General features: G+C 58.0%; 1 protein-coding gene across 4 annotated transcripts in view; it reads right to left on the bottom strand.

Moving 5' to 3' along the window:
- PAX7 (paired box 7) overlaps nucleotides 1-22880 on the bottom strand; it is a 98993-nt gene that overhangs the window by 18223 nt on the left and 57890 nt on the right. For all 4 annotated transcript variants that reach the window (XM_069477396.1, XM_069477397.1, XM_069477398.1 and 1 more), the window contains exons 6-7: nucleotides 20299-20464; nucleotides 18325-18527 (exon numbers count right to left, since the gene is read on the bottom strand). In XM_069477396.1, the coding sequence (XP_069333497.1) occupies nucleotides 18325-18527; nucleotides 20299-20464 (369 nt within the window). The remainder of the gene's footprint in view (nucleotides 1-18324; nucleotides 18528-20298; nucleotides 20465-22880) is intronic.

Here is a 22880-nt window from a genome sequence, read left to right as displayed (position 1 = left end):
CCCAGTTTCCTCTGTGGAAGGCAGAGCAGGGAGGCCCTGAGCCAGCCCAGGCCGGTGGAGCGGGGCCCAGCCAGCCCTCTCCCCGGACCAAATTCAATTTCAAAGCTTAATGAGTTTGCAGAGGAGCCGGGTGAGCTCGCTGACGCCACTCCTTGCCGGCTGGGTGGTTCCCGGCCAGGCCACCGAGCGCGCAGCGGCCAGAGCCGGGAGAGCCCTGGGCCCCATCGAGAGTGGTGGGGACAGTGAGCGAGTGAAAAATGTCAGAGCAAATTGCTCTTGACAGCGTTAATATCTGCACCTCATAGCAATAATTACATGTAAATAAATAGCAAAATCACACTCAGCTGGAGGCAGCTCGGGGAGGACAGCCACTGCTAAGGACCAGCTGGGGACCCGAATGCTCCAGTCTTTTCTGTCCTTCTTAGAGTCTCTGCTCCCCCTCGCCCCCTCAGCCAGATTCTTGCTGCAGAACAGAGCAGGGACGCCAAGATCCTGGCTACCGACGTCAAAAATGGAAGGGAAAAAGATAACACTTGGGTCCCCCCACCCCACCACACTCTCATCCAGTTGTGGGGGAACAGCTGGACCAAGCGTCCTCCAGCCTTTTTCCTTTCTCCCTGCTCATCTTATCCCATCTCTAGGTCTCTGCAGAGATGCCTCTGAAATCCACACTTCAGCGCTGACCTCTATCCTGGGTGCCCTGTGGCTGCCTCCTGGTCTTGACCTCCAAGGAGCTACCCTTCCCCCAGGCCCTCCTCCTGCGTTTCCTGTTTGTCTGCGATGCCTCACCCTTTGGTCACCCAGACTTCACACGTCTCAGTCACCTCCCCGCTCAGTCCCAACCTCAGCTGGCCGTGACATGCCTTGCAAGGTCACGCGCCAAACATGGCGCAGCTTCCTGGAGAGGAGTCAACCTGAAGCGAAGCCAACTTACTACATTGCTGTGACCCAGCCTGCGTGGCTCTGCAGTGGCAAGGCATGCAAAACGCATGTGCATGTCAAAGACATGGAACTCTGTGGGACACCCCACCCCCAGGGCCTCAGGGTGGGGGACACACTCAACTATCACCAGGGTTGCTTTGAAGAGAAGTTTGAGAAGCCCTGAGTGCGCCAGATGGCCATTCCTTAGACCTCATGGAGGCTAAGGGAGCAGCTAGAGACATTCTAGGGTTTCCAGCCAGAGTCACCCTTTGCTGCCACGTTTGGGGGCCCCTTAATTTGTTGGCTCGGTTTTGTTCAGCTGCACTGTGAAGTCTGCGAGAGCAGAGACCAGATCTTGCCCACGTCTGAACTCACAGCACTTAGCGAAAGGCCCCTGGAGGGGCTTGAGGGGGAAAGAAAGGCAATGACATGGCGGTGAAGGGCAGGAGGGAGAGGAAAGACGCAGACAGAAGACAGGGAGGAGGAAGCCGCGGCCCGGGGAGGTGGCACAGCTCAGAATGAGCCCAGGTGGACCATTCGCCTGGATTCAACGCTGAGTTCCGCTCTCCCCTCCCCAGATGGACCTGGGGCCTTCCTCCCAGACCCAGCCTCCCTCTCGCTTCCTGAGTGCGCTGTAGAAAGTTCTGGCAAGTTAGGGCTCCCCCAGCCCCGGGAGAAGGAGCACAGAGGGCCCTTCCAGCTACTCCGACGCCCCGCACGGGGCAGGGAACGCAGGCTCCATTCTTTGCGAGACAAATATCTTCTCCGGAGCAGCCCCGCGTCCCGCACCTTCTTGTTTAGCTCACCGACTAATCCACTTATCGAGGATAAAGCGCCCGTGAATCCCCGTTTGATAAAGGCAGCCACAAAATTAGCAAAAACGTGCCCACGGCATTGACGTACCAAACAAACAAGAGCCGGGGACAGCGGCGCAGAGATGTTGTCTCATTTCCGTCCCCAGGCCCAGAGAGATGCGGAGGAGATAGCGGCTTTCTCACTGGCGCTGCGGGCCGGGAAGGCGATGCCGCCGGTGACACGGGGAGGGGTGGGGCGAGGTGGGGAAAGGAACCGGATGGAAGCCCCAGCCCCATCCTACACTCCAGCCTGTGCCCCTGCTCTGATCACAAGCCCACCGCACGCCCCTGGTGCCGACCACACCCCCAAGTGTAGCCGTTCATAATCCTAGCTAATGTTTCTTTAGTGCCGACTCCGGCGGGCAGCGTTCTAAGCACTGCAGTGTGTTAACCCATCTGCTTCCCACGACCACCCTGGGAAGTAGGTACACCCCTGTGTCCTCCACATTTTATAGATGAGGAAACTGAGGCCCAGAGAGGTCAAGTCAGTTGCTGAAGATGACACAGCAGGTAATGGTTGCCCCCAACTTGGATACTACTGTCCAATTCAACACGACCAATTCGAACTCCAGCCATGGTCCCCAACTCTGACAGCAGTCCCCCAAGTGTGCCAAGGCCCCTAATCCTGGTTCTACCTCCAACTACCCATGGTCTGCTCCTCTGCCACTCTGTACAGGGAACTGAAGTTGCTAAAGCCTGCGTTACCATACACGGTCTGACAACTGTCAGGCCCACCTCCCTGCATCAGTGATGGAGCAACCGTGTCAGTGTCCCCTGCCCACCACTAGCCGCTCTGGTGTCAGCGTTGTGTGGGGTCCCCAGAGGCCCCCAGCAGCCTCTCTGCTTTGCCCCAGTGAGCTCCGGGCACCTTGCTGACACAGCCTCCTGACCACGCAGCAGGGCTACGAGCACCATGGCAGAGCCAGGGAAACAGGCTGGAAGGAAAAGTCAGCCACGGACAACTGGCTCCTCTGAGGGTGTCCGTGAGGAGGGGTCTGCCCTCTGCTCCTGGTGGCTGGAGAAGGGCCAGGGAGAGGGAGGGACCAGGAGGCTCCCGGGCTTCTGGAAGGCTCAGTCCCTGTGCTGTCCACCCACTGCCAGCTCTGGCTTGGGGAGGAGGGGCTGGTCCCAGGTCTAGGGACATTAATCACACGGGAGCACCTGTCAGGGTGGCATCTGGAACTAAAGGGAAACACTTGGCCAAAGGGCAGGACTTCTCACCCCAGGCTCTAGGGGCTGTGGGACCAACCACTGCCACACTGGGAGGCCAGGGCATCTGGGGTTCAGGCCCCGGGCAGCTCCCCTTCCTGGGCAAAGGTCCTTGCCACGGACACCTGGGCTGGGAGTGGGAAACGGGGCTGGAGTGAGCTTGGAGTGAAGCTGGCGGTGGCGGTCACTGTGCTGGAGATAAAGAGACAGGCCTGGTGCTCCTGCTCCCCTGGATGGCGGGATCCGAGGCCGCACAGAAGAGGTGGTGGGCCTGGAGTTTGAACTTGGGTTTCGTTTGTCTGACTGTGGACCTGAGTCTGTGTGTCCCTCTCCTCTGAGCCCTCAAGCCTCTCTCTGCACCTGCCCCACTCTAGCTCGGGGTCCCTCCTCCTGCCGCAGCTCCCTGCCTCTGCCACTGTGGGGTCTGACTCTCCATCACGCTGGCTCCTTTACTCCTGGCCTCTCCCTGTTTCTCTCTCTCCCTGCCCTGCGCCCGTCTGTGGGACCCCTCTGGATGGCTCCACACTTGGTCTCCTGTCTTCTCCTGCTCTGTCCTCTCATTCTCTGGGGCTCCCTCTCTCTCTCCCCACCACCCCCCCCCCCGGACCTATGTGCCTCTCCGAGACTCTCTCTCCCCTTCCACCTCCACTGCTCTCCCCATCCCTCCCTTTCCCTGCCCCCGTGTGTGTCTCTGGATCCTCCTCCCTTCTCTCCACAAGCCCCTCGCACCCTGGCTCTCCATGGGCCTATGGGTCTCTCTGACCACTTCCTTGCCTCTCTGCCCTCCCCCACCCCCACGTACCTCCTGCAGGAGGCATCTCCCAAATCAGTCCGGGAGCTTAGTGTGTCCAGGGTTGAGCCACCACGCCACTATGCCACGGTGCCTGGTCCGTACCGGGACCAGCTGGTTGGCAGCACGGTACAGGACTGCAGGGCTGGAGGAGCCCTCCGCCTACCTCCCTCTCTCCCCTGCCACTTCCTCTGGGCCTCTGAGGGCTTTGGGTTCCTTCCCTGGTCCCCTCCTTTCTCTGTCCTCTGCCATCCAGGGTGGTTCACTCTGAGTCACTGCAGGGGGCTTATGGGGCACGTGAGAGCTGGGAGGAGGTGGGGCAGGAGGGGCAAGAGCTTCTCGAACACTCACATGCTCGTGAATTCCCGGGTGGGTCTTGCTGGAGTGCAGACCAGAGCCCGGGAAGCGAGCGTCTGGTCTAGTCCCCGCCTGTTCTGGCAGCCAAGCTTGGAGGAGAGTGTTCAGTCTCTGGACAGGCCCGGGTTTGGGGTTCCAACATTGTCTCTTGCTGCTGACCTTGGGCTTCATCTCTGAGTCTGCAGAAGGGGCGCACTGATTCCAAGCCCTCGGGCCTCAGTGAAGACCACGGAGCTAGTGGGAGCAGAGGCGCCTAGCCAACTGCTGAGCCCACACCGATGGGGTGGGTCGTTACTGCTGTTGTAAACAGTAACCATGCCGGGACAGCAGCCACACCTCTTTGGGCGTCAGGGCAATGTACGACCCCATTTGGGACAGCTGCCTTACCCCAGGAACCTACAGACGGATGATAGAATTGGCTGGGACTGGAGTCAGAACCCACGGGGCTCAGGGAAGGATGCGGGGAGCTGGGGGTTGGGGAAGGGCATTATCTATGGCCGGGGAGGGAAGGGAGCCCCTTGCAGGGGAGGCTCCGGAACTTCTGCCCCTGGGCATCATGTCTCAATTTCAGCCTGGATGTGTCCCCTTTGTGATAAGATACTTGCCAGGGCCCTCATGGGACCTTAATCCTCCGATGCCGCTGGTCAGAGACCTCCAGTCTGGTGAGAGGGTCACATTCATTTGGCCTCGGGCCAGCTCCGACCCGAAGTCTCCAGGGTCCGGGGAGCTGAGTTCTGAGCCCTCACACTCTCTGCCAGCCCCCCACAGCCCCTGCCATCTGCCCCCCCACCTCACACAGCAGGCTGGAGAACAGGGGCCAGGCAGGGTGGGGCTCCCTCACACCCCTCCCAGGTCTCCAGGCTCCTCGTCCAGTGCTCGTTCACCCACACAGGCTGCCTCTGTTTTGGATGCTTGAAAAGATTTCCCAGGGCTTTGTGTTGAAGCAGAGGTCGCCTAAGCCACTGGGAGCAGAGGCAGAGGTGACTGCAAATGCTGTAAATCAACCCTCTACACCATCAGGCCATGCCCACGCCCACTGTGCCCTCCGGAAAGCCGCGCTAACTCCAGAGCCTCCCTGGGTGGTGAAAGTGGGCATCTGGAATTGGGAAACTATTTATTTCTATGGCGCCTTCTGTCTCTGAGCCTGCTGGGGAAGGGATCTCAGTCCAACTCAAACAGACCCTCCCGAGAGTTGCTTTCTAAAGAATGGGAGGGTCAAGGCGCTGATGCTGTTAGGGTGCGTGGAGACCCCCGGGCACGCCAGGCCAGGGAGGCATCGGAGGCCTCGAGCTCCACGTTGGGGGAGGTTCACAACGTGAATCCTGCTAATCCCATGCTTTGGATGTGCCAGGCATAGGACCGGCTGCCTGGGTCAGCGCCTTTTATAAAACACAGATTCCTCCACTACGGACCTACTGTAATGACCTCTCAGGGAGGATCCTGAGCATTTAGATTTTGAACAGGCATCCCAGGTCATTCCGAGGCACAGTTTGGGAACCACTGTGTTCTGGATCCTGCCTGCATCCCTGCCCCCACCAGAGATGGGGAGCTCACTGCTTCCCAAGGCCACCCCTCCACCCCCCGGCCAGCTCTGCCTGTGGACAGCCATTCAATCTTGAGCTGAGTCCTGCCTCCCGTGACATGTGTCTCCTGCCATCGTCCCAAACATGCTGGCTCTCCCTGTCCCTGGCAGCCCTGTGGAAGCTCAGGAGGGCATCCTAAGGGCCCCCTTTTGGCCTCACTTTGCATAATCTGGTCTCTTGTCCCTCTTGAATCTCCACTTGGAACGCTAGCTGGCCAAGGACAGTCAGAGTGCAAAGCCAGGCCTCCAGGTGGTCTGTCCAGCCTAGTCAGGCCAGCGGGTTCCGAGGACGTTACGTCCCTTGGTAAAAGGGGGCCACAGGCCACAGACCCTCCCGGCTTGGTCGTGGCACCCTTCCCTCTCCAGAACTGTGTGCTTGCTTGTGTCTTGCTGGACTAACTGGAAGGTTCTAGAAAGCAGAGGCCAGGTTTAGCCCACCTGGTATCCGCAGCGCTTAGGACCAGGCACAGAATAGATGCTCAGAGTGCCCAGTGATGCCTACAGCTGTTTATTGGGCCCCTATGATGTGCCAGGCTTTGTGCGGGGGACACAGGCTGACAGATAGCCTGGTGGTCCTTGCTTTAGGGGGAGAGAGCAGGACCTCGAAAGTTTGAAATCAGAGGCAAACTGCTCCCCTGGGGAGTCGGGGAGTGTGTGTAAGGGACTGTGGCCACCAGGCCAGGGTCAGGGAAGTGACCTCTGTCTGAGTGGAGACCAGGAAGGCGAACAGGGCCTGGGTAAGCGAAGAGGCGGAGGTTGAGGATGTTCTCGCAGAGGGAACTGGCGAGCGCACTGGCGGAGGGGACGGGATGGATGATGGGAACCCGGCCGTCCTAAGGGAGCCTGGAAGCCTCTCCCTTGAGCTGGCGAAGGGCTCCCCGGCCTCCCGATCCCAGGCGGGTCTCACGGAGACCGCGACAGCGGGGACAGGGACAGCCCGGATGGGACATGCGGCCGGCGGTCGGGGGCGCGGGGCTCGCTGCTGCTCCCGGATCCCAGGCCGGGCAGCGGGAATTAAGCAGGCCGCCGAGCCCGAGGGCGTCCTTATCTCGGGGAGACAGTTGTTGGGAATCACTTTGACTGAGTGGTTTTGTCTCCCCGCATTTTCCACTGTCAGGCGGCCTCGGGCCATGGATCAAAGGCGCGGCAGCGGCAGCGGCGGAGGTGCGCGGAGGGGAGGGGGACAGGCGGGGAGGGGCGCCGCGGATCCCGACCCGATCCCCCCAACCCGCCGTCCCGCCCCGCGTCGGCCCCTCGGAACCCGCGTCCGCCCAGCCTCAGAGCCCACCGGGCGAGCTGGCTGGTCCCAGACGAGGAATTCGGAAAGGGGGGCGGGGCTGCAGACACAGGGAGAGGAGGTGTGGGGGCAGTCGGGAGTGAGGGAGAATGGAGGAGAATGAGCGGGATTAGGGAGGATGAGGACTGGGTGCAGGAGAGGGAAGGAGGGAGAAGGGTCTGAAAGGAGGGGGAGGGGACAGCGGACCTGGGCTGCAGACGGATGGGGACAGGGACAGGGAGAGTGTATCCCAGTGGGTGGTGCAAATGGGGGGAAGGGAGAAAGGGGGAGTAGGAGGAAGGAAATGGGGAGAGGAGAGAAACGGGGAGCAGAGAGAGTGTGCAAAAATCAGAGGCGAATTCCCATCCCTTGCGCTCAAGAGAAAGTTCTGGGCTGAGGGTGGGGAGGCCAGAATGGCTGGAGGAGAAGGAAAGTGGGCGGGGAGGGGGGGAGCTGTCTACTCTTCCAAGAAGGTGCTGGTCCTCATCACACAGAAGCGGCAGAGGCCAGGGTGGGGGTGACTGGGCCAAGGTCCCAGGAATGGGGCTGGCACTCAGGCCTGTCCTTCCAAAGGGCTCCAGCAATGTCTTGGGGACCCTGGCCCAGGTCTCTGGGGTTCCAGAAGCCCCCGGGGAGGAGCCTCCTCTGCCCTTAGCTCCCTGTCAGCCACGCCCTCCACAGAAGTCCCCAGGGTGGCCAGAACACCTGTCCCCTCTGACAAAGGTGTTGGAGAAATGTGTTCACAGCTGGCAAGAGCAGGGCTGGATCCGAGAGACGGGGCAGGAAAGAAGATGGCAACTGAGCCTGGAAGAGGCCGCAAAGGCGCTGGGGGAAGATTAATGACGACCTGCAGGAGGTCTGGGTCCTGGCCCTGCACGCACTCCCTGTCACCTTGGCCCATCACGGTGCCTGTTAGGGCCCCAGATGCCCCATCTGCAAACAGCCGCCTGGTACAGTACCAGGTGCTGCTGCTCCACATGCTCTGCATAGATGAACACTCTTACTCCTCAGGCTAGCTCTGTAAGATGGAACTATTATCAGCCCCGCCTTACAGAGGGGGAAACTGAGTCAGGGAAGAATCTGTTTGAAGTCACGCAGGTACAGAGAGACAGCGCTGGGGACTGGGCCTCGGCACAGAGATTCCGGCCTGCATCTTAACCCCTCTGCTCTCCCGCCTCTTACACCAACGCTGGGAATGGCCTAGATCAAAGCCCCACTTTGGGGCCCTCAAAGACCTCACCAGGGAATGGGGACACAGACCACTGTCGTGACAAGCACGAGGTAAGAGCACGGTTCGAGTCTGGGGCCAGGCAGGCCGGGTCCAAGTCCAGGCCCTGTCGCTTGTTAGCATCTTCTCCCAGACTGATGATTTCAACTGCTCAGTGCTCTGTGCCCACGTTTCTGGGATGGGAATAATTCTAGGGCCTCCCCAGGAGGGTGTTATAAAGATTAAATGAAATAATCCAGGTAGTGGGCTTAGCACAGCATCTGGCCTGTGGTAAGTGCTCAAAAAATTTAATTATTGTTATTTAATAATATTTGCCTAGTAAGACAGGTACTTTTAATATCCTGATAAAATCGGGGAAGCTAACCCACCATCAGTGGGTAAGGGGCCAAGTCTTGAGGAATAAGTAGGGTGGGTGCAAGGCGGTGACAGGCTGGTGGAGGTGTCCCAGCCCCAGGGGAGCAGCAGATGCAAAGGCTGGGAGGCAGAGGGGAGCACAGCCTTCCGGGGATCCTGCCTCTCCTACCTGGGGTCTTGCCTGCTTGCCCAGGTCTCCTTGCTCAGCTATCCCGGCGGCCTCCCTCCTGCTGGGGACCCCAGGGACAGGCCTGCGAAACTCCACATCTGCGTGCCATATTAATTGCTAATCTCATTTTCTTTCCCTCTGTCTGCCTGACTCTCCCGTCCGAGCTCCCATGTTAATCAGAAAGAAGGACAAATCCGCTATTTGCATTCTTTCCCACCAAGCCAGGCAGCTCTGAAGGCTAAACCCAGGCTGGGGCCCCCGGAGGGCGGGAAGGAGGTGCGGGATGCAGGACCCAGAGGCGGGCCAGCCCCACCCGCACATCACTGACTCTTTGCTAGCAATTGGTCCATCTCCTTCCCTGCACAGATGGGGAAACTGAGGTTCCGCACAGGAAGGCATCTATCAAGATCACACAGTGGGTCAGATCTCCCGGCCTGGGTGGTACTGGACCTCCAGTCCAAGAAAGGAAATGGCCTGGGCAGAGAAACCCAGCAAGATCTCTCAGTAGTTCAATTTCTGTCCAGGGCAGGGAGAAGCAGAGAGGGGAGAATTGTCACTTCTTAAGCTCTTACTGTATGCTAGGCATGGCACTGGGTGTTTCACATGAATAGTCTCATTTAATTCTCATAACCCTGCAAGGTGAGTGGTATAGGCCCATTTTATAGAAGAGAAGGCTGAGGCTCAGAGAGCTCACATAACTTGCTTATGAGCACATAGCAGATACGTAGAGCCAGAATTTGAACCCTGGTCTGCACGATCATTCCACTGTGTCCCTCATGCATCTGAATCAGCGACTGTTTGGGTATTTGCCATCTCATCTGCTGCTGTCGGGTCTGCACCAACCTCTTGCTCCTTTTATTTATCCCGAGCAAATCTTGTCTTCCTTTTGGGGCTCCTCCTGTAGGAAGCCTTTGCAAACCGTGCCCTCCCTTCCTGTCTGACCAGAAATCACACTAAATTGTCAACAGTCAATTCTCCAGCTGCTCCTTAAGGGGGACAGTATGGTCTCTCCCTGAATATGAGCACAGAGACGGCCATGCGTATTTCCTTTTTGAGCCTGCCTGCGTGCTGTGTTAATCAGGGGAGCTGGAGAAATGAATTTGAAGGCAATCGTATGCAATGACATTCAAACCAACTGATCAGCTGCCTCAAAATCCTCTTGGGAACAGCCACAGCCATATCTCACGAGGCCTGCAGGGTCCCTGGGGGTTGACCAGCAGTTGTTGGTGGCCTACTATGTGCCAGACACCGAGTTATGTGTGTCACCAAAATAAATCGTCATGCACTGAGTATTGCCATGTTGCCTGTGGTCCTACTGAAGACCATGGCTGCCAACAATAGTGGTGTCCGGAAACATCTAGATCTTCCAAGCAGGCTACTTTCCCCTCCCCCACTTGCTTATGCCAGGCCTTTATTCTGCCTGTGCAAAGGGGCAGAGGTCAGCTCCTGCCCCCACCATCTCAAGGTGTGGAGTTCAGACTGATGCAAAGGTTTCACTGGTGGGCACGAAAGAGGCCCAGAGTGGCCCTTGAAGGCAACCCTTAGCCCGCTCTTGTTCAGACTCCGGGAGGTGGGCTCAAGACCCCACATCTCCCCAGCATCCCACTCAGTCCTCTAAGAAAGGAGAAGAGGCCACGGTCAATTCTGTACTTCTCCCTCGATGACAAAAATACCCCAATGTCACCCTGAAAGCCAGGCCATAAGCCAGATGCCCCCACTCCCAGCAGAGCCTATGCACAGGCATGATTCACCCCCCTCACCAGCAGTCCAGGAAGTTCCTGGTCCTGCCTTCTCTCCAGAGGGGGGTTTCCTGCCTCTCCCCTGCCCCCTCGCTCCTCTCCACCCAGGAAAAAGGGGTGAGGAAAGCGGAGCCGTAAACACGGGTCTATTTTCACAGGGGACAGCCCTGTTCAGGCCTCACCCGGGGCACTGGAGCTGGGCCTGTGACGGACGGGAGCAGGTGGTTTTGTTTGGTGAGGAGCCGCTGGAGGGAAATAACTCAGCTTTTCCCACTGAGGTAGGTTAGCCGCGGACAAAGGCAGAGCTGGATGTGAGAGCAGGATCCTGGCAGGGTCTGTGCCGCCAGGGGCTGGACGGGCTCTAGGATGCCCAGGGCCCGGTACGAAAGGTGACCATTGCTCCATACCTCTGACCATCCACAGGGCTGGTTCTCTGAGCCTTGCGGCTCCTCCCTGCCCTGGCGCTGGCCTGGCCAGGAGAAAAAGGAAGGGGCCCTGGGAGTGTGGGGGACGCCTGATGGACAGAATGGACAGCAGCCACGTCCCCCAGTTGTCACCCTGATCAGGGCTGTGACAAGGGGCTGGCAGATGTGGCTTGAGGGGTCTCTGGGAGCAGGGCTATTCCTCGGTGCAGAAAGCCAGGTGGGGAGGGCAGACACTGAGAAATGTCATCAGCTTCAGGTCCAAGAAAATCTGACCACAGACTCCTGGCCCTTTCCACAAACTGACCCCTGACCCCACAGCGTCACCATGAGAAATGGGTGTGTGGGTGTGTGTGGAGGGGTATGACTCAGTTAGCTTCTCCCTAGTTCTGGGAAAAACCATTCAGCCCATGTCCTTCCAGCTTGAGTCAAACACTCCATCCAATTCATCCTTCCCCAGGGGCCCCAGGGGGAGCCGGGACAGCCTTCCCTGCTTTCTGCAGGAGGGGTGCTACCAGCACCCAGCACCCTCTCTCCCCCAGACGGAAGCTAGCAGAACACTCTACATCGTCCCGGGTGGGAGACCAAGTCAGGCATTTTCCAGCCACTTGTAGGGGGTAGCGGAGAGAGGACAGGAAGGAAAGGGAGCAGAAGGGACTGCAGGAAGGTAGAGGCAGAGGCCAGGGCACAGGTGGAGGGGCCGCGGAGAATGCACACTTATTAAGCACCTACTATGTGCCAGGCACTTTATTCACATTTTCTCTTAGTCCTGACAGCGGCCCCTGAGAGGCAGGGATTACCAGCCTGGCTTTCAGATGAGGAAAATGAAGCCCAGAGAGGTTAAGCAAGCTGCCCCAGTGGCACACAGCAATTTCGTAAGTGGCAGAACCAGAACTCTGGCTCTGGGCTGCCAGTAGCAGAGGCTGAGCAGTTTCTCTCACCCCAGGCTTCCTCCCTCTCTGGGGCCTGAGGGAGAGGCCTCCCAAGAAGGGGAAAGCCTGGAAGAGACCCCAAGAAGGCAAAGGGAAGGAGGCCGGGCGGCAGGAGAGCCAGCCAGGAAGGGAAGAGAAGGAAGGGCGGGGCGGGGCGCAGAGGAGCCCGCGGCCGGGGTTAAAGCCCCGTGTTCCTACAACCCGCTAAGCCGGAGAAATGAATTCTGATCCCTCCAAAACCCAACCTTGGAAAACGTGCGCGAGAAGGGTCTCCTTTCAGGGGGGCAGGAAATCCTCCACACCTCCTCCCGACGCCCCAGTAATGCCAGGATGTCCCCAATCTGCTTTGAGGAATGGAGAGATTAAGAATAATAAAAAAATTGCAATAAAATATGTGTGAAGGAGGGGGTAATTGTGGACAAACGCAGCATTCAAATTCATTTTTCAGCTCTTTTACACACCATTTCAATCTTATTTTCTGCTTGTTAATGAGATCTTGTTGCCTGGGCTCGGCAAAACCTTCCAATATCAGGGCGTAATTGCACATAATTTTCTCTCCTACCAGTGATTTGCATCAGTTTTTTTAAAATTCTGGGCTATTTAACACCCCACAATCCCCCTCCCCATCTTCCTGCCTCAAATCTCTCACTCCCTCCTCCTTCCTCGTCCCTGGTCCAGCAAGACTCATTTTAAATGCTTATTATAAACGCAGTGTCGCCAGTGAAGGGGCGGGGGACCCAGAGAGGAAGTGCGAGGAGACAGAGGCGAAGGGAGCCTCCAAAGCCCACCAGGTGAGGGGCACATCTCAGTACCCCAGCAAGCGAACTGTCCTGGTCTTGTTTTGCTGAGGGTCAAGGGGTGGGGAGGTTCACGGTCAGGCAGATCTGAGTTGGGGTCTCATCTCCACCACTCACCAGCTCTGTGGCCTTCGGCAAGTTACTAAACCTCTCTGAGCCTGTTGTCCCAAACTGTGGGCTTGGAATGACTTCAAGTGGGCAGTGTGCTTCTGCGGGAGCTGGCACGCAGCAGGTGTTCGGGTGATGGAATGTCTTTCCTTGCTGGGTCGGCTCCCCGGAGGCCTCAGGTGATGCTCGGCAGGTAGCGCTGGGCACCTGCTATTAAGATGCATTCTGGGACGCCATTCGTAAATAATCAAAGGAAAGCCTTGAGCTTTCTTCTACTGGTCTCAGGAGGAAGAGGCAGCTTGGTGTTTGGGGATAAGGACTCTGAATGGGGCTCCGCCATTAATTGCCCCTGTGGCCTTGGACCTCGACTTCCCTGTACTGGACCAACCGCCAAGGGCAGACGGCACCACTGCGCAGTGGGCTGTGGGGCCGGACTGCTGGGGTCCGAGCTCTGTGAGCTGATTGGCTGGATGCACGCCCTGCACACGCCCTGGATGCACGCTGCATAACGAGAGTCGCAAGACACCTGCCAGGATCCGGTGAGTGACGGCAGGTGCAGCATCCAGCCCTATCCCGGCGCGAACCCCACATGCGCTGTTGCTCTAGTCGTTAAACGCACAGGAGGGAGGAGAGAGGAGCGGCAGGGGGCGGGAGGGGACAGAAAGGCTCAGCTGGCTGGGATCATGTTGGGTGGTTAACTGAGCACATAGAGAGCATTTCTCATGAGTCCGGTGTGGGGAGGAAGCTGAATTTGTAAGTCCCTTTTGTGGGTTCCTCCATTCTAAGCTCCTGGAGAGGAACACAGGGGATGGTGAACACAGGACATCATGAAGGAGCACAGGACCGGTGGCAAGACAGAAAGTCCCCTCCCACGCCGCAGCGGCAGGAGCCCCCAGACCCCTAGTCAAGGGTGCCACTGACCCAACAGGGTGACTTTGGGAAAATTTGGGGAAACTGGGTCCTCTGATAAAGCTGGTATCTGAAAGCGGTCGGGAGACAAGCGCAGCTTCCTCCACTTGGGACACCCCACGCAGGCCCTGAGGAAGCCCCCAGCCAGGGCACCTGTAGCCTCCAGCCCAAGGACCCTCGAAACGGCAGAACTTTACCCCGATTCCTGGCTGGTGGCAGCTGCAGCTCTGAGTGACTGTCTGATGCCTGTCTCCGCATCACACTGAGGATGCTCCCAGAGAGGACTGTGCTTCTGCCATCAGCCCGGGGCATCTGAGGACGAGGGTTTGTTGCCCGCACCAGACTGTGAGCTCCTGGGACGCGGGCTGTCTCTCCCATCAGACTGGGGATCCCTAAGGGCCGGCCCGGTGTCTTCCTTCCCATCTCTGCCCAGGACCCCTAAGAGTGAGCCCTGCTCTCGATTCCTGGAGGGGCTGGTATGAAGCGATGGATCTGTAGATCATTCAGGTTACAAAAGGTTCCTTTTGTCCTAGCTGTTTTCTAAGAGTCACTTCCCAAGTAACTGGTGCTCAGCCTGGAGCGCAGGGCAGAGAGTGGGCGCCCTAACCCTGGACTCCTCAGGAACGAGGTCTCACGGGCGGGATGCCCGTTCCCTGCACGTCTCAGGAAGGGCAGGGCACAGAGCCAGGGACGTGCACGTGCCTCATCCCTCATGACCTAAGTCTGGAGCTCTGAGGGGTCAGGGGACGATGCGGGAACCAACCCTCAGCGGTGTCTGAACCTCTCGAAAGGCTTTGGCCTGTAAAACTCAGCTCTGCCTTCTGGTCTCTAACCCGAGGTCGTTGGCCTCAGTTTTCTCATCCAGGACATGGGTTGAACAAGCTCTTTCCTCCACCAAGCTGAAGGGGCTGGCCTCCCTAGACGACTTCTTCTCGCTGCCAGCCAAACTCTAAAAAGAGCAGGCGTGGGCGATTCTGAGCATGGGGAAGACAAAGTGCGTGATTAAGACCTCGGGCTCTAGAGACACGGGTTTGAATCCTGGATCTACCCTCTAAGTGGATTAATGTATGTGAAACGCTCAGAACAGGGTGTGAATGTCCTAGGGGCTGCAGAAAGTTCACCTGTCCCTGTCAACATTGGTATTAAACATGCTGCACGACCTGCTTTTTAATTTTGTCTATTCTGTCTGCTCCATTGTATTATCAGTTCCAGCAGGACGGGGGCTTCCTGTCTATGTTCCCTGATTTATTCCAAGTGCCTAGAACGGTGGAACGCCTGTTATGTTAGTCACCCCCTCAGAGCTGGGGGACAAGCAGAGCTGAGTAAACGGCTTTCTGCAGAATGCTGCCGGGCAGTCTCTCCATGGAGTTCCCGGGGCTCTGTGGCCCCCACTGCCCGGCTGGGTCTGAGACAAGGGACTTGGGTCAACCCACCGGGGAAGCAGGTCTTCCCACGGCAGCCACACGCCGGCCAGTGGCCTGCTTGTCGCAGTCTGTCCAGGTGCTCACTATGGCCCCAACCTCACCCCCCAGTGGCTTCTGTGAGAACAAAACACCTTCAAGTTTCGAGAGCCAAAGCCATCTGGGTGACGTGTCGGGGACCTGCTGTCCTGTGTAAAGGGATGGCATGCCAACCCCACAGCCCAGGTGGAAAGCCCTTCCTCTCCTGCTTGCCCAGGTGAGCTGCAGAGAAACCACTTTTGTTGAGGGGAGAGGACGCTGGAAGCGGATCTGTCCCTATGGTCATCTCCCCACAGATCCCGACTCACAGAGAACCCCTGGCCCGGACCTCCCAAGACCACAGAGATGGGCTGAAGATGGCGGGGCCTCCTGCCCACGCAGAGAAGGAGCAGACCCGGAGTGGGAGCGTGGCAATGCCGGGGGCTCCCGTAGAGACCCAGAGGCACCCTCCCCCTCGCGCCCTGCCTGACCCCCAGCCCCAGGTTCATGCGCACGGAAGCACACACGCCTGCCCCCGCTTCTGCCCTGCTCCGGCAGCTGCTCGCCTCCTGCTCCCCTCGGCCCCTGTCAGACCCTCCATCTGTCTTCACACCTTGGTGGGAACCTCCGGGCGAGCCTCTGCGTTCCTCCCGATTCATCATGTCAGCCTCTCGTGAGGAATGGGGTGGGGGGCCTCCCGAGGGTCTCTTGCTTTTAGTTTCAGGGAAACACTGGGCTGGGCGGAGGGATGAGGGTCCAACTCAGGAACTTCCAGGCAAAGGTAGAAAACTCAACATCCAACTCCGAAGTTTCCTAACCATGGGGAAGAGCCCCCCAAATCTGACTGCTCACACCCCTGGGTTGGTTTCTCCCCCTCTTCCCCCTCTATCCTCTTGAATCCCATCCCCCACACTCTGCAGGCCTGGGGCCCCTTATTTGCTAGGCTCTCCTCTGCCCTGTGACAGAAGTCCCGCTTTGGGGATAAACCTCAGCCCGCAATGAGACAGGGCTGGGCTGGGGAGGACCCTCGGCCCTGGCCCTGCCCGTGCATACTGGAGCCCCCGTCTGAAAACTGAGAGGCTGGCCCGCACAGTCTCAAAGACCCTCTTCACCTTTCCGAGGATGCTCCTCCCAACTCGTCTTGTACCCCCGGGCCAGGCTTGGACCACTTCTTTGGGTGTGGAAGCCTGGGGTCTCCGCAGCGAGCATCCTCACCCAGCCAGCTTGGAGATCCTATTCTGCCTGTCTCCTGTCTCAGCTCTGGAAGTTGGCCTGGCCAGTTGGCCCTCAGCACTAACGAGATGGCGGCATGACCTTGAACCCCAAAGAGGTCAATTAGGTTTCATTGGGAAAATATTTTTGCCTACAGGCTGTATTGCATGTGTACGGTTTTTTTCACCTGGGATACAAGCAAGAGAGTGGGGTGATCCGGTGAGGACCAGTGCCGGGGCTCTGGCATCACCCCTATAATGGGGGCCCCAAGAGGGTTTGGTGCCTCACCACTGGGAGCTCTAGGCACTCACTCTGTGCCAGGCCCGAGCTAAGTGCTTTTGGTGGATCATCTCATTTAATCCTCAAGAACCCTAGAGGTAAGTGCTGGTATTATCCCCATTTCATGGATGAGAAAATCAAGGCATAGAGAGGAAAAGAAATTTGCTCGAGGTTTTCCCTACAAGTAAATGGTGGAACTAAAATGCAACTCACCCTCAACCACACAAATTAATGGAGGCAAACAGCAAGGAACCCAGACAAGCAGAGAATTAACATTCTTGGGAATATTTTAAACCAGGAGTTGGCGATTTCTTTTCTGCATGGGCCAGATAGTAAATAGTCTTTGTGGCCCACATGGTCTCTTTTGGAAGTACTCAACTCTGCTGCTGTAGCTCAGAGGCAGCCATACATGGAGGGACAGGTGAGTTCCAATAAACTTTCTCTACACAAACAGGTAGCTGGGAGGGTGTGGCCCACAGGATGTCATTTGCTGACCCGCTTTGACTGCTTTTTTTCTTTAGGCAACAGGATTCCTATATTAATTACATGGTCCTGGCAATAGCAGGGCAGGAGAGCTAATATTACCTGGTGTCTGTCTCTGTGCCAGGCCTGGGTTAGGTGCTTTGACCTGTTAGCACATCGAACGGGGCAAACATCCCTTGCTACGAGGTTAGTAAGAGACTCTCTGCTTAATGGGGGCTAAAATGAGGCTCACAGATGCTAACTTGCCGGAGACCACCCTGAGCAGCGGAGCTGGGGTTTAAACCCACCCCAGAGCCTTCACTGTTGTACCACACCACAGCTGTTCAGAGCAGTTTGCGTCGTCGCACGCAACGTATTCTCACCATGCACGCGAGGAAGGGGTGTCTCAGAAGGCTGCAGGCGGGGTCAAACCAGCCTTGGATTTAACTCCTTTCCCCATGGATATTTGGGAGCCTGCTGCAGCTACAAAAACGAGCTCATCCGTGCCTCAAATTCACTGGGACTTCTAGCATCGCCAAGTCGCAAACCCACTGGTAACCAGCATAAGCCCCAGCGCTGTCTTTCTGACTTCATCCAAGGCAGATCCTGTGACTTTTCACGGCGCCATCAGGCAATGAGTGACTTAACCAGCAACCAATCACACGCATGCATGGAGTTCCCAAGACCCAATCAGGTCCTGGTCCAGAACCCCACCTGCAGTTCTCTGCACCCACAGGACACGGTCCTGCCATTCTCAAACTGGCCGTTCCTGGTGAAAGGCCGGGAGCACCGGGTGGAATCCAGGAAGGACTCCCGGTTCTAGAGCAAAACCCCAACCACAGTCAGCCCCCTCCAGGAAACGGTGCACGGCTCCCACCGATGCACTGTCGGAACACGCCTGACTCTCACGGACCCAACGGTCATGAGGTGGATCGCGGGCCTGTTGCATAAGCTCCGCGTGGCTGTCGGGCCAAGAACCCACCTACAATCTCTGTTTCTGGGTGGCGAGAAGTATGGAACCCTTTCTGCACATCCAGGCCTGCAGCTTCAGGAACATAAACCCAGGGCAGTGGGTCCCAGACACCGAAAGTGGAGGTGGAAGGGGCACCCCCCCCACACACTCTCCCAGGTACCCAGCAGCCAGTGGTGTCATGGAGACCAGTGAATGCCTAGTGACACCCGTCTTCCCCAGTGGAGGGCCACCCTGGGTCCCCCGGAGCCCTCCCTGGCCGGGCTGGTGGGCGTCTGTCCAGGGGACCCTGGGAGCGAGCCCGAGGCCGCCTACCTGCGGAGACAGGCCGTTGCTGACCGGGTTCATGTGGTTGGAGGGTGCCGCCGGGTTCATGAAGCTGTCGGAGTAGCTGGAGAAGCTGTGGCGAGCGCCGTAGGCAGAGCTGGTGTCGGCGGCCGCGGCGGCCGCGGCCAGCCCACCCTGGTGCATGGTGGACGGCGGCAGGGGCTGGGGCCGGTGCACGGTGCTGCCCCCATCTGTGGAGAGACCCAAGGGAGGTCCTGAGCGAGCGGCCTCACCCTGGAGGAAGCCGGGAGCCTCCTCCTCCTCCCAGTCTCCGTCCCTTGGAGAGGAACGACCACCTCTCACACTGCTGGGGTGAGACAAGCTGGCTCCTGGGCAGGGCACTGGGGCCTGGCCAGGCCTTGACTGACAGCCAACCAACATCCCGGGCACCCCTTAGACCACTGCACACCGGCCCTGTTGCTCACGGCTTGGCACACAGTAGGTGCTCAATAGGTGTCAGCTGGACTGAAAGTCGGACCTTTTTGGGGACTCTGTCAGTCTACCCAGGCCTGTCCTGTTTTGTGAGCATTGGTGGACACCAGGTGCTTTTACAGATGCTGTTGAAGGTGTGAAGCAAGAATATGGTTCCATTTTACAGATGAAGAAACTGAGGCTCGATGGGGTTGGGGCACAGGATGGCCAGGCTGGTGGGTGGTGGGACCAGGGTTTGGATGGCCTGACTCTGGGGCCGTTTCTGCTCCTTGCCGCTGGGCTGCTACTCTGCTCCGAGGGGACCCCTCTGTGCAGCCTTCCAGGGGCTGGGGCCCTGCCGTCCTCGGCACTCGTTCAACTCCTTATTAAGAATCACAGCGGGGTTGGGGGGTGTGTGTGTGTTCTCTGTCTCCTCGGCCTCCAGAACTGCAGCCTGCCTCCTTTAAGAGGTGGTGTCATGTGGCAGATATCACGTAGTGGGATTCTGGTGCATGCTGGGGTGGCGGTGGGGTGGGAGAATGGGGTGTGGGCCCGGGAGGGTGGGTGGGAACCCTTCTCCCCTACAGAGCTCGCCATCTCTTCTGAGACCCAAGTGATGGGAGCCTTGAGCTCCTTCCCCTCCCAAGGCCCCTCTGACCCCCTAACGTCTCCCACCCACTCACCCTCCTCCCTCTGCCCACCTCTCTCCAAGGCCAGAAGGGAATCTGACCCTCCAGGCCAGCGGACCCAAGTGATGCTTCCTTCCCAGATGGACCTCAGGGGCCTGGCCCCGCTCAGCCCAGCCCAGGGCGGACGGGAACGAGGGAGTTTGACCCTTCCCCCTGAGGGGGGCAGCTCTCAGAGGAAGCTTCCTCCGGTCCTCGAAGGAGGCCGACTTTTATCCATCTCTGAAAATGGATCTTTTGAGAGAGCAGGGCAAGGAAGTGAGGTCCCGGGAAATTATTTAAGCCCCTTTGTAAATTTTTATTGGCATGAATTAGAGGCCAATATAATCTGAAAAAAAATTATCCCAATATTCTCCCAGCACACCACACACACACACACACACACACACACACACACTCTCATACCACTCTCATTTAAAAGAAAGCAAAGACTGTGGCTCCACATGGTCCCAAAGCCCTTGGGGAATATTCTGTCCCTCCAAAGCTGCTCTGCTCAGCACCCTCCTGCAGGTGCCCCAGGTCCTCGCTGCTCAAAGCATGGTCCAAGGCCCAGCAGCACGGGCATCGCCTGGGAGCTTGTCAGAAATGCAGAACCCTGGGCCCACCCAGACCAGCGTTTTAACAAGACCCCCGTGTGATCCGCATGCACTTGCCCCTGGGAAGCTCGGTTCTGAGCAGGTGCACGGGGGCTGCCTTGCTGGCCCCAGCTGGCCCGTTGGCAGGACTGTGTCTTTTTTGTCTTAATAGTCCGCCCGCATGAAAGTAAGAGTAGCCCTTGGAAGTGAAAGGAGAGAAAGAATGAAAGGGGTGAGGGGAGGGAGGAACGGCGGCTGCTGCGGTGCCAGGGCGGGGCTGGGACACTCACCTTGGGAGATGGTGGTGGTGGGGTAGGTGGAGTCCGGCAGCTGGTAGGGGGACAGCGTGGGCATGCCCGTGGGCGGGAAGCCTCCCGGCAGGAGGTGGTTGAACGCCGCCAGCTGGTTGGCTCCTGCCTGCTTACGCCAACGGGCGCGGCGGTTACTGAACCACACCTGTGGGGTGAGAGCAGAGAATGAAGGACCCTTGGCCTGGATCCTGGCAGAGCCGCAACGCGGCAGGGACCGTCCCTCAAGTCATCGTGCTCTCATCCAGACAGCATCCTCCTCCACGGAAGGAAACGCCAGCTTCGCGCAGCATGGGACAGTTTGCAGAGTGACTTTATAGGCACAATCGGATTCTGTCCTCACGACCCCCAGTGAGGGGGGGTTCTTATCATTATCCCCATTTTAAAGATGAGGAAACTGAGACCCAGAGAAAGCAAGTGGCTTGTCTACGGGCCACGGTGAGTTGGTGGCCCTACCAGGTCCATGTGGCTCTCAGTCCAGTGCTCTCTCCCACTGCAGCTGCTCCTTCCCTGAAGGCTGCCTGACCTGCCTGACCGTCCTTGTTCCAGAACACCTCACTCCCCACCTCCTCCAGGAAGCCTCCCATGAGGAAGCCGCACATCTACAACTTGCCCTCACCATGCTCAGCGGTGTAAGCTGGTTCTCTGTCTGGAGACTGAGGCCCTACTTCACTTACACAGCCTGGGCCCCCTTGAAACATGAGGCGCGTGCAACACACACACACACACACACACACACACAGGGATTTATCAATCACTAGTGGGAAAACAACCCACCATCACTGAGTCTCTCTTTCCTCCAAGCACTGGGCTGGTGTTTCACATGTCTGCCCACTCCCATTTTACAGAAGGAGGGGGTTTAAACCAAGGCTCAGAGAGGTCAGATAGTTTGCTCAAGGCCACACAGCTAGTCTGTGATGGATCTGAGGTCAAAACACAAATCAGTCTGACTTTGTAGGGCACACTTCTCTGAATTTGCAAGTTCCCTGGGACAGGCCAGAGAAGGAGGAGAATGAGGGTGCAGGCAGGGGCTGCTTTGAGGGGGCTCTTTTCCACCCTTGTGCTTTGCACATGCTGTTCCCTCTCACTGAACACTCTTCCTGCAGCTGGCTCCTTGGCCTTCAGAGCTCAGCTCAAATGCCTCCTCGCCTGACTCCGACCCCCTAATGGCTGCGTCTATGGCAGTGGCAGTTCAGGTAGGTTCCTGCCTTGGGGCGGGGGGGGGGGCTCCTGCTGTGCCCCTCACAGGAGCAGGGACTGTTTATTTGTGTCCTGCCCTCGGGCCTCAGCCCCCCCCCCCAAGAGACTGTGTATTCCTTGCTCACTGCCATGTGCTCAGTCAGTACTCAATAAAGACTCGTTGAATTAATGATTGAGTAAATGATGAATGAATGAATGAACAAGGGAAGGCAGGGCTGGCTCTGGGGTGTCTGTGCTGGGGCCACAAGGCTCAGGTGGGGTCCCCTCCTGGTGGGATGAAGCCCCCCACCCCTCTGGAGCACGTCTGCCGAGACGGGGGTGGGGGGGGCAGTCTGAAGTGGGCGGAGGGGGCTCACGTGCCCCTGGTGTCGTTCATCTTTTCTAAAGGTTTTTCCTGGGTGAGAAAAGTGGCGTCCACTTGCCCAGCTGGATGAGCAGCGCACCCGGCTCTGACTTCGGTTTCCCAGAGAAAGGAGATGGAAGAGACTGGCTCCCAGAGAGACCCAAAGTCCTGGCTTCTCCCCCCGCAGGGCTGAGGGCTCCCCCAGGGCTCCTGGGCAGGGGGGAGGCTGGCTGGTCAGACTGAGGGTGCCCCCCGGAGCCCTGTGAGGAAGGGGCGTCTCCAGCTCTGCTCCCAGCCTCCTGGGGGTGGGGGCGGGGGTCTCTATACTAATTCAGTGCTTCCCAAAGAGTGGGCCTCCCCCCAGCACTGCTTGGAGAGACACCCTGATGGTGAGTGATACAGACATGAAATCACCCTGCCCACAGGGGAGAAAGTCATTCCCCTCCAGGCCTGCTGGGCTGGGGAAGGGAAGGTCTCAGCTTGGTGCTAACGCATCTTAGCGCCTTTCCAACACTTGCTAACCTCCCTCTGGAGCAGCAGGGGACTTTGCAGGTGACATTTAATCATGCTGTTCTGTTTTCTCTTGTGCATGTTTTTCACAGTTGCCTTTTCTTTACAGGTGTGATGCACACTTTTATTTTAAAACACATTGATTTCATTACAAAGTAAATAATAGTATAGACAATACGCAAATGTGGCAAACATCCTGGAGTGGGTCAGAGAATGGTGTAAGCTGCGTGGCAGCTGCTCCCCAGTGTGGGTCATCTTTTCCCTACAGAGCGCTGGCTAGAGTTGCAGGCAATACTCCTCCTTCCTTCCCTTCCCTGCCTCTTCCTACTCCTCCCCTCCCTCTTTACCTCCTCCTCATCTCAGACCTTTACTGGGACTCTTCTCTGTGCCAAGCAAGACACTGAGGACAGAGAGGTGGACAGGACACAGTCCCAGCCCTCAAGCTGCCTGGGCACGTGACAGCTGCTTTTCAGCGCAGTGACCTCAGACGGGCGATGTGCAGTGTTCTCTA

This window comes from Eulemur rufifrons, chromosome 8 (assembly GCF_041146395.1).
Source record: "Eulemur rufifrons isolate Redbay chromosome 8, OSU_ERuf_1, whole genome shotgun sequence".
Classification (NCBI taxonomy): Eukaryota; Metazoa; Chordata; class Mammalia; order Primates; family Lemuridae; genus Eulemur; species Eulemur rufifrons.
The sequence above is the reverse complement of the archived record's forward strand: the minus strand, read 5'-3'. Positions and strand labels throughout refer to the sequence as shown.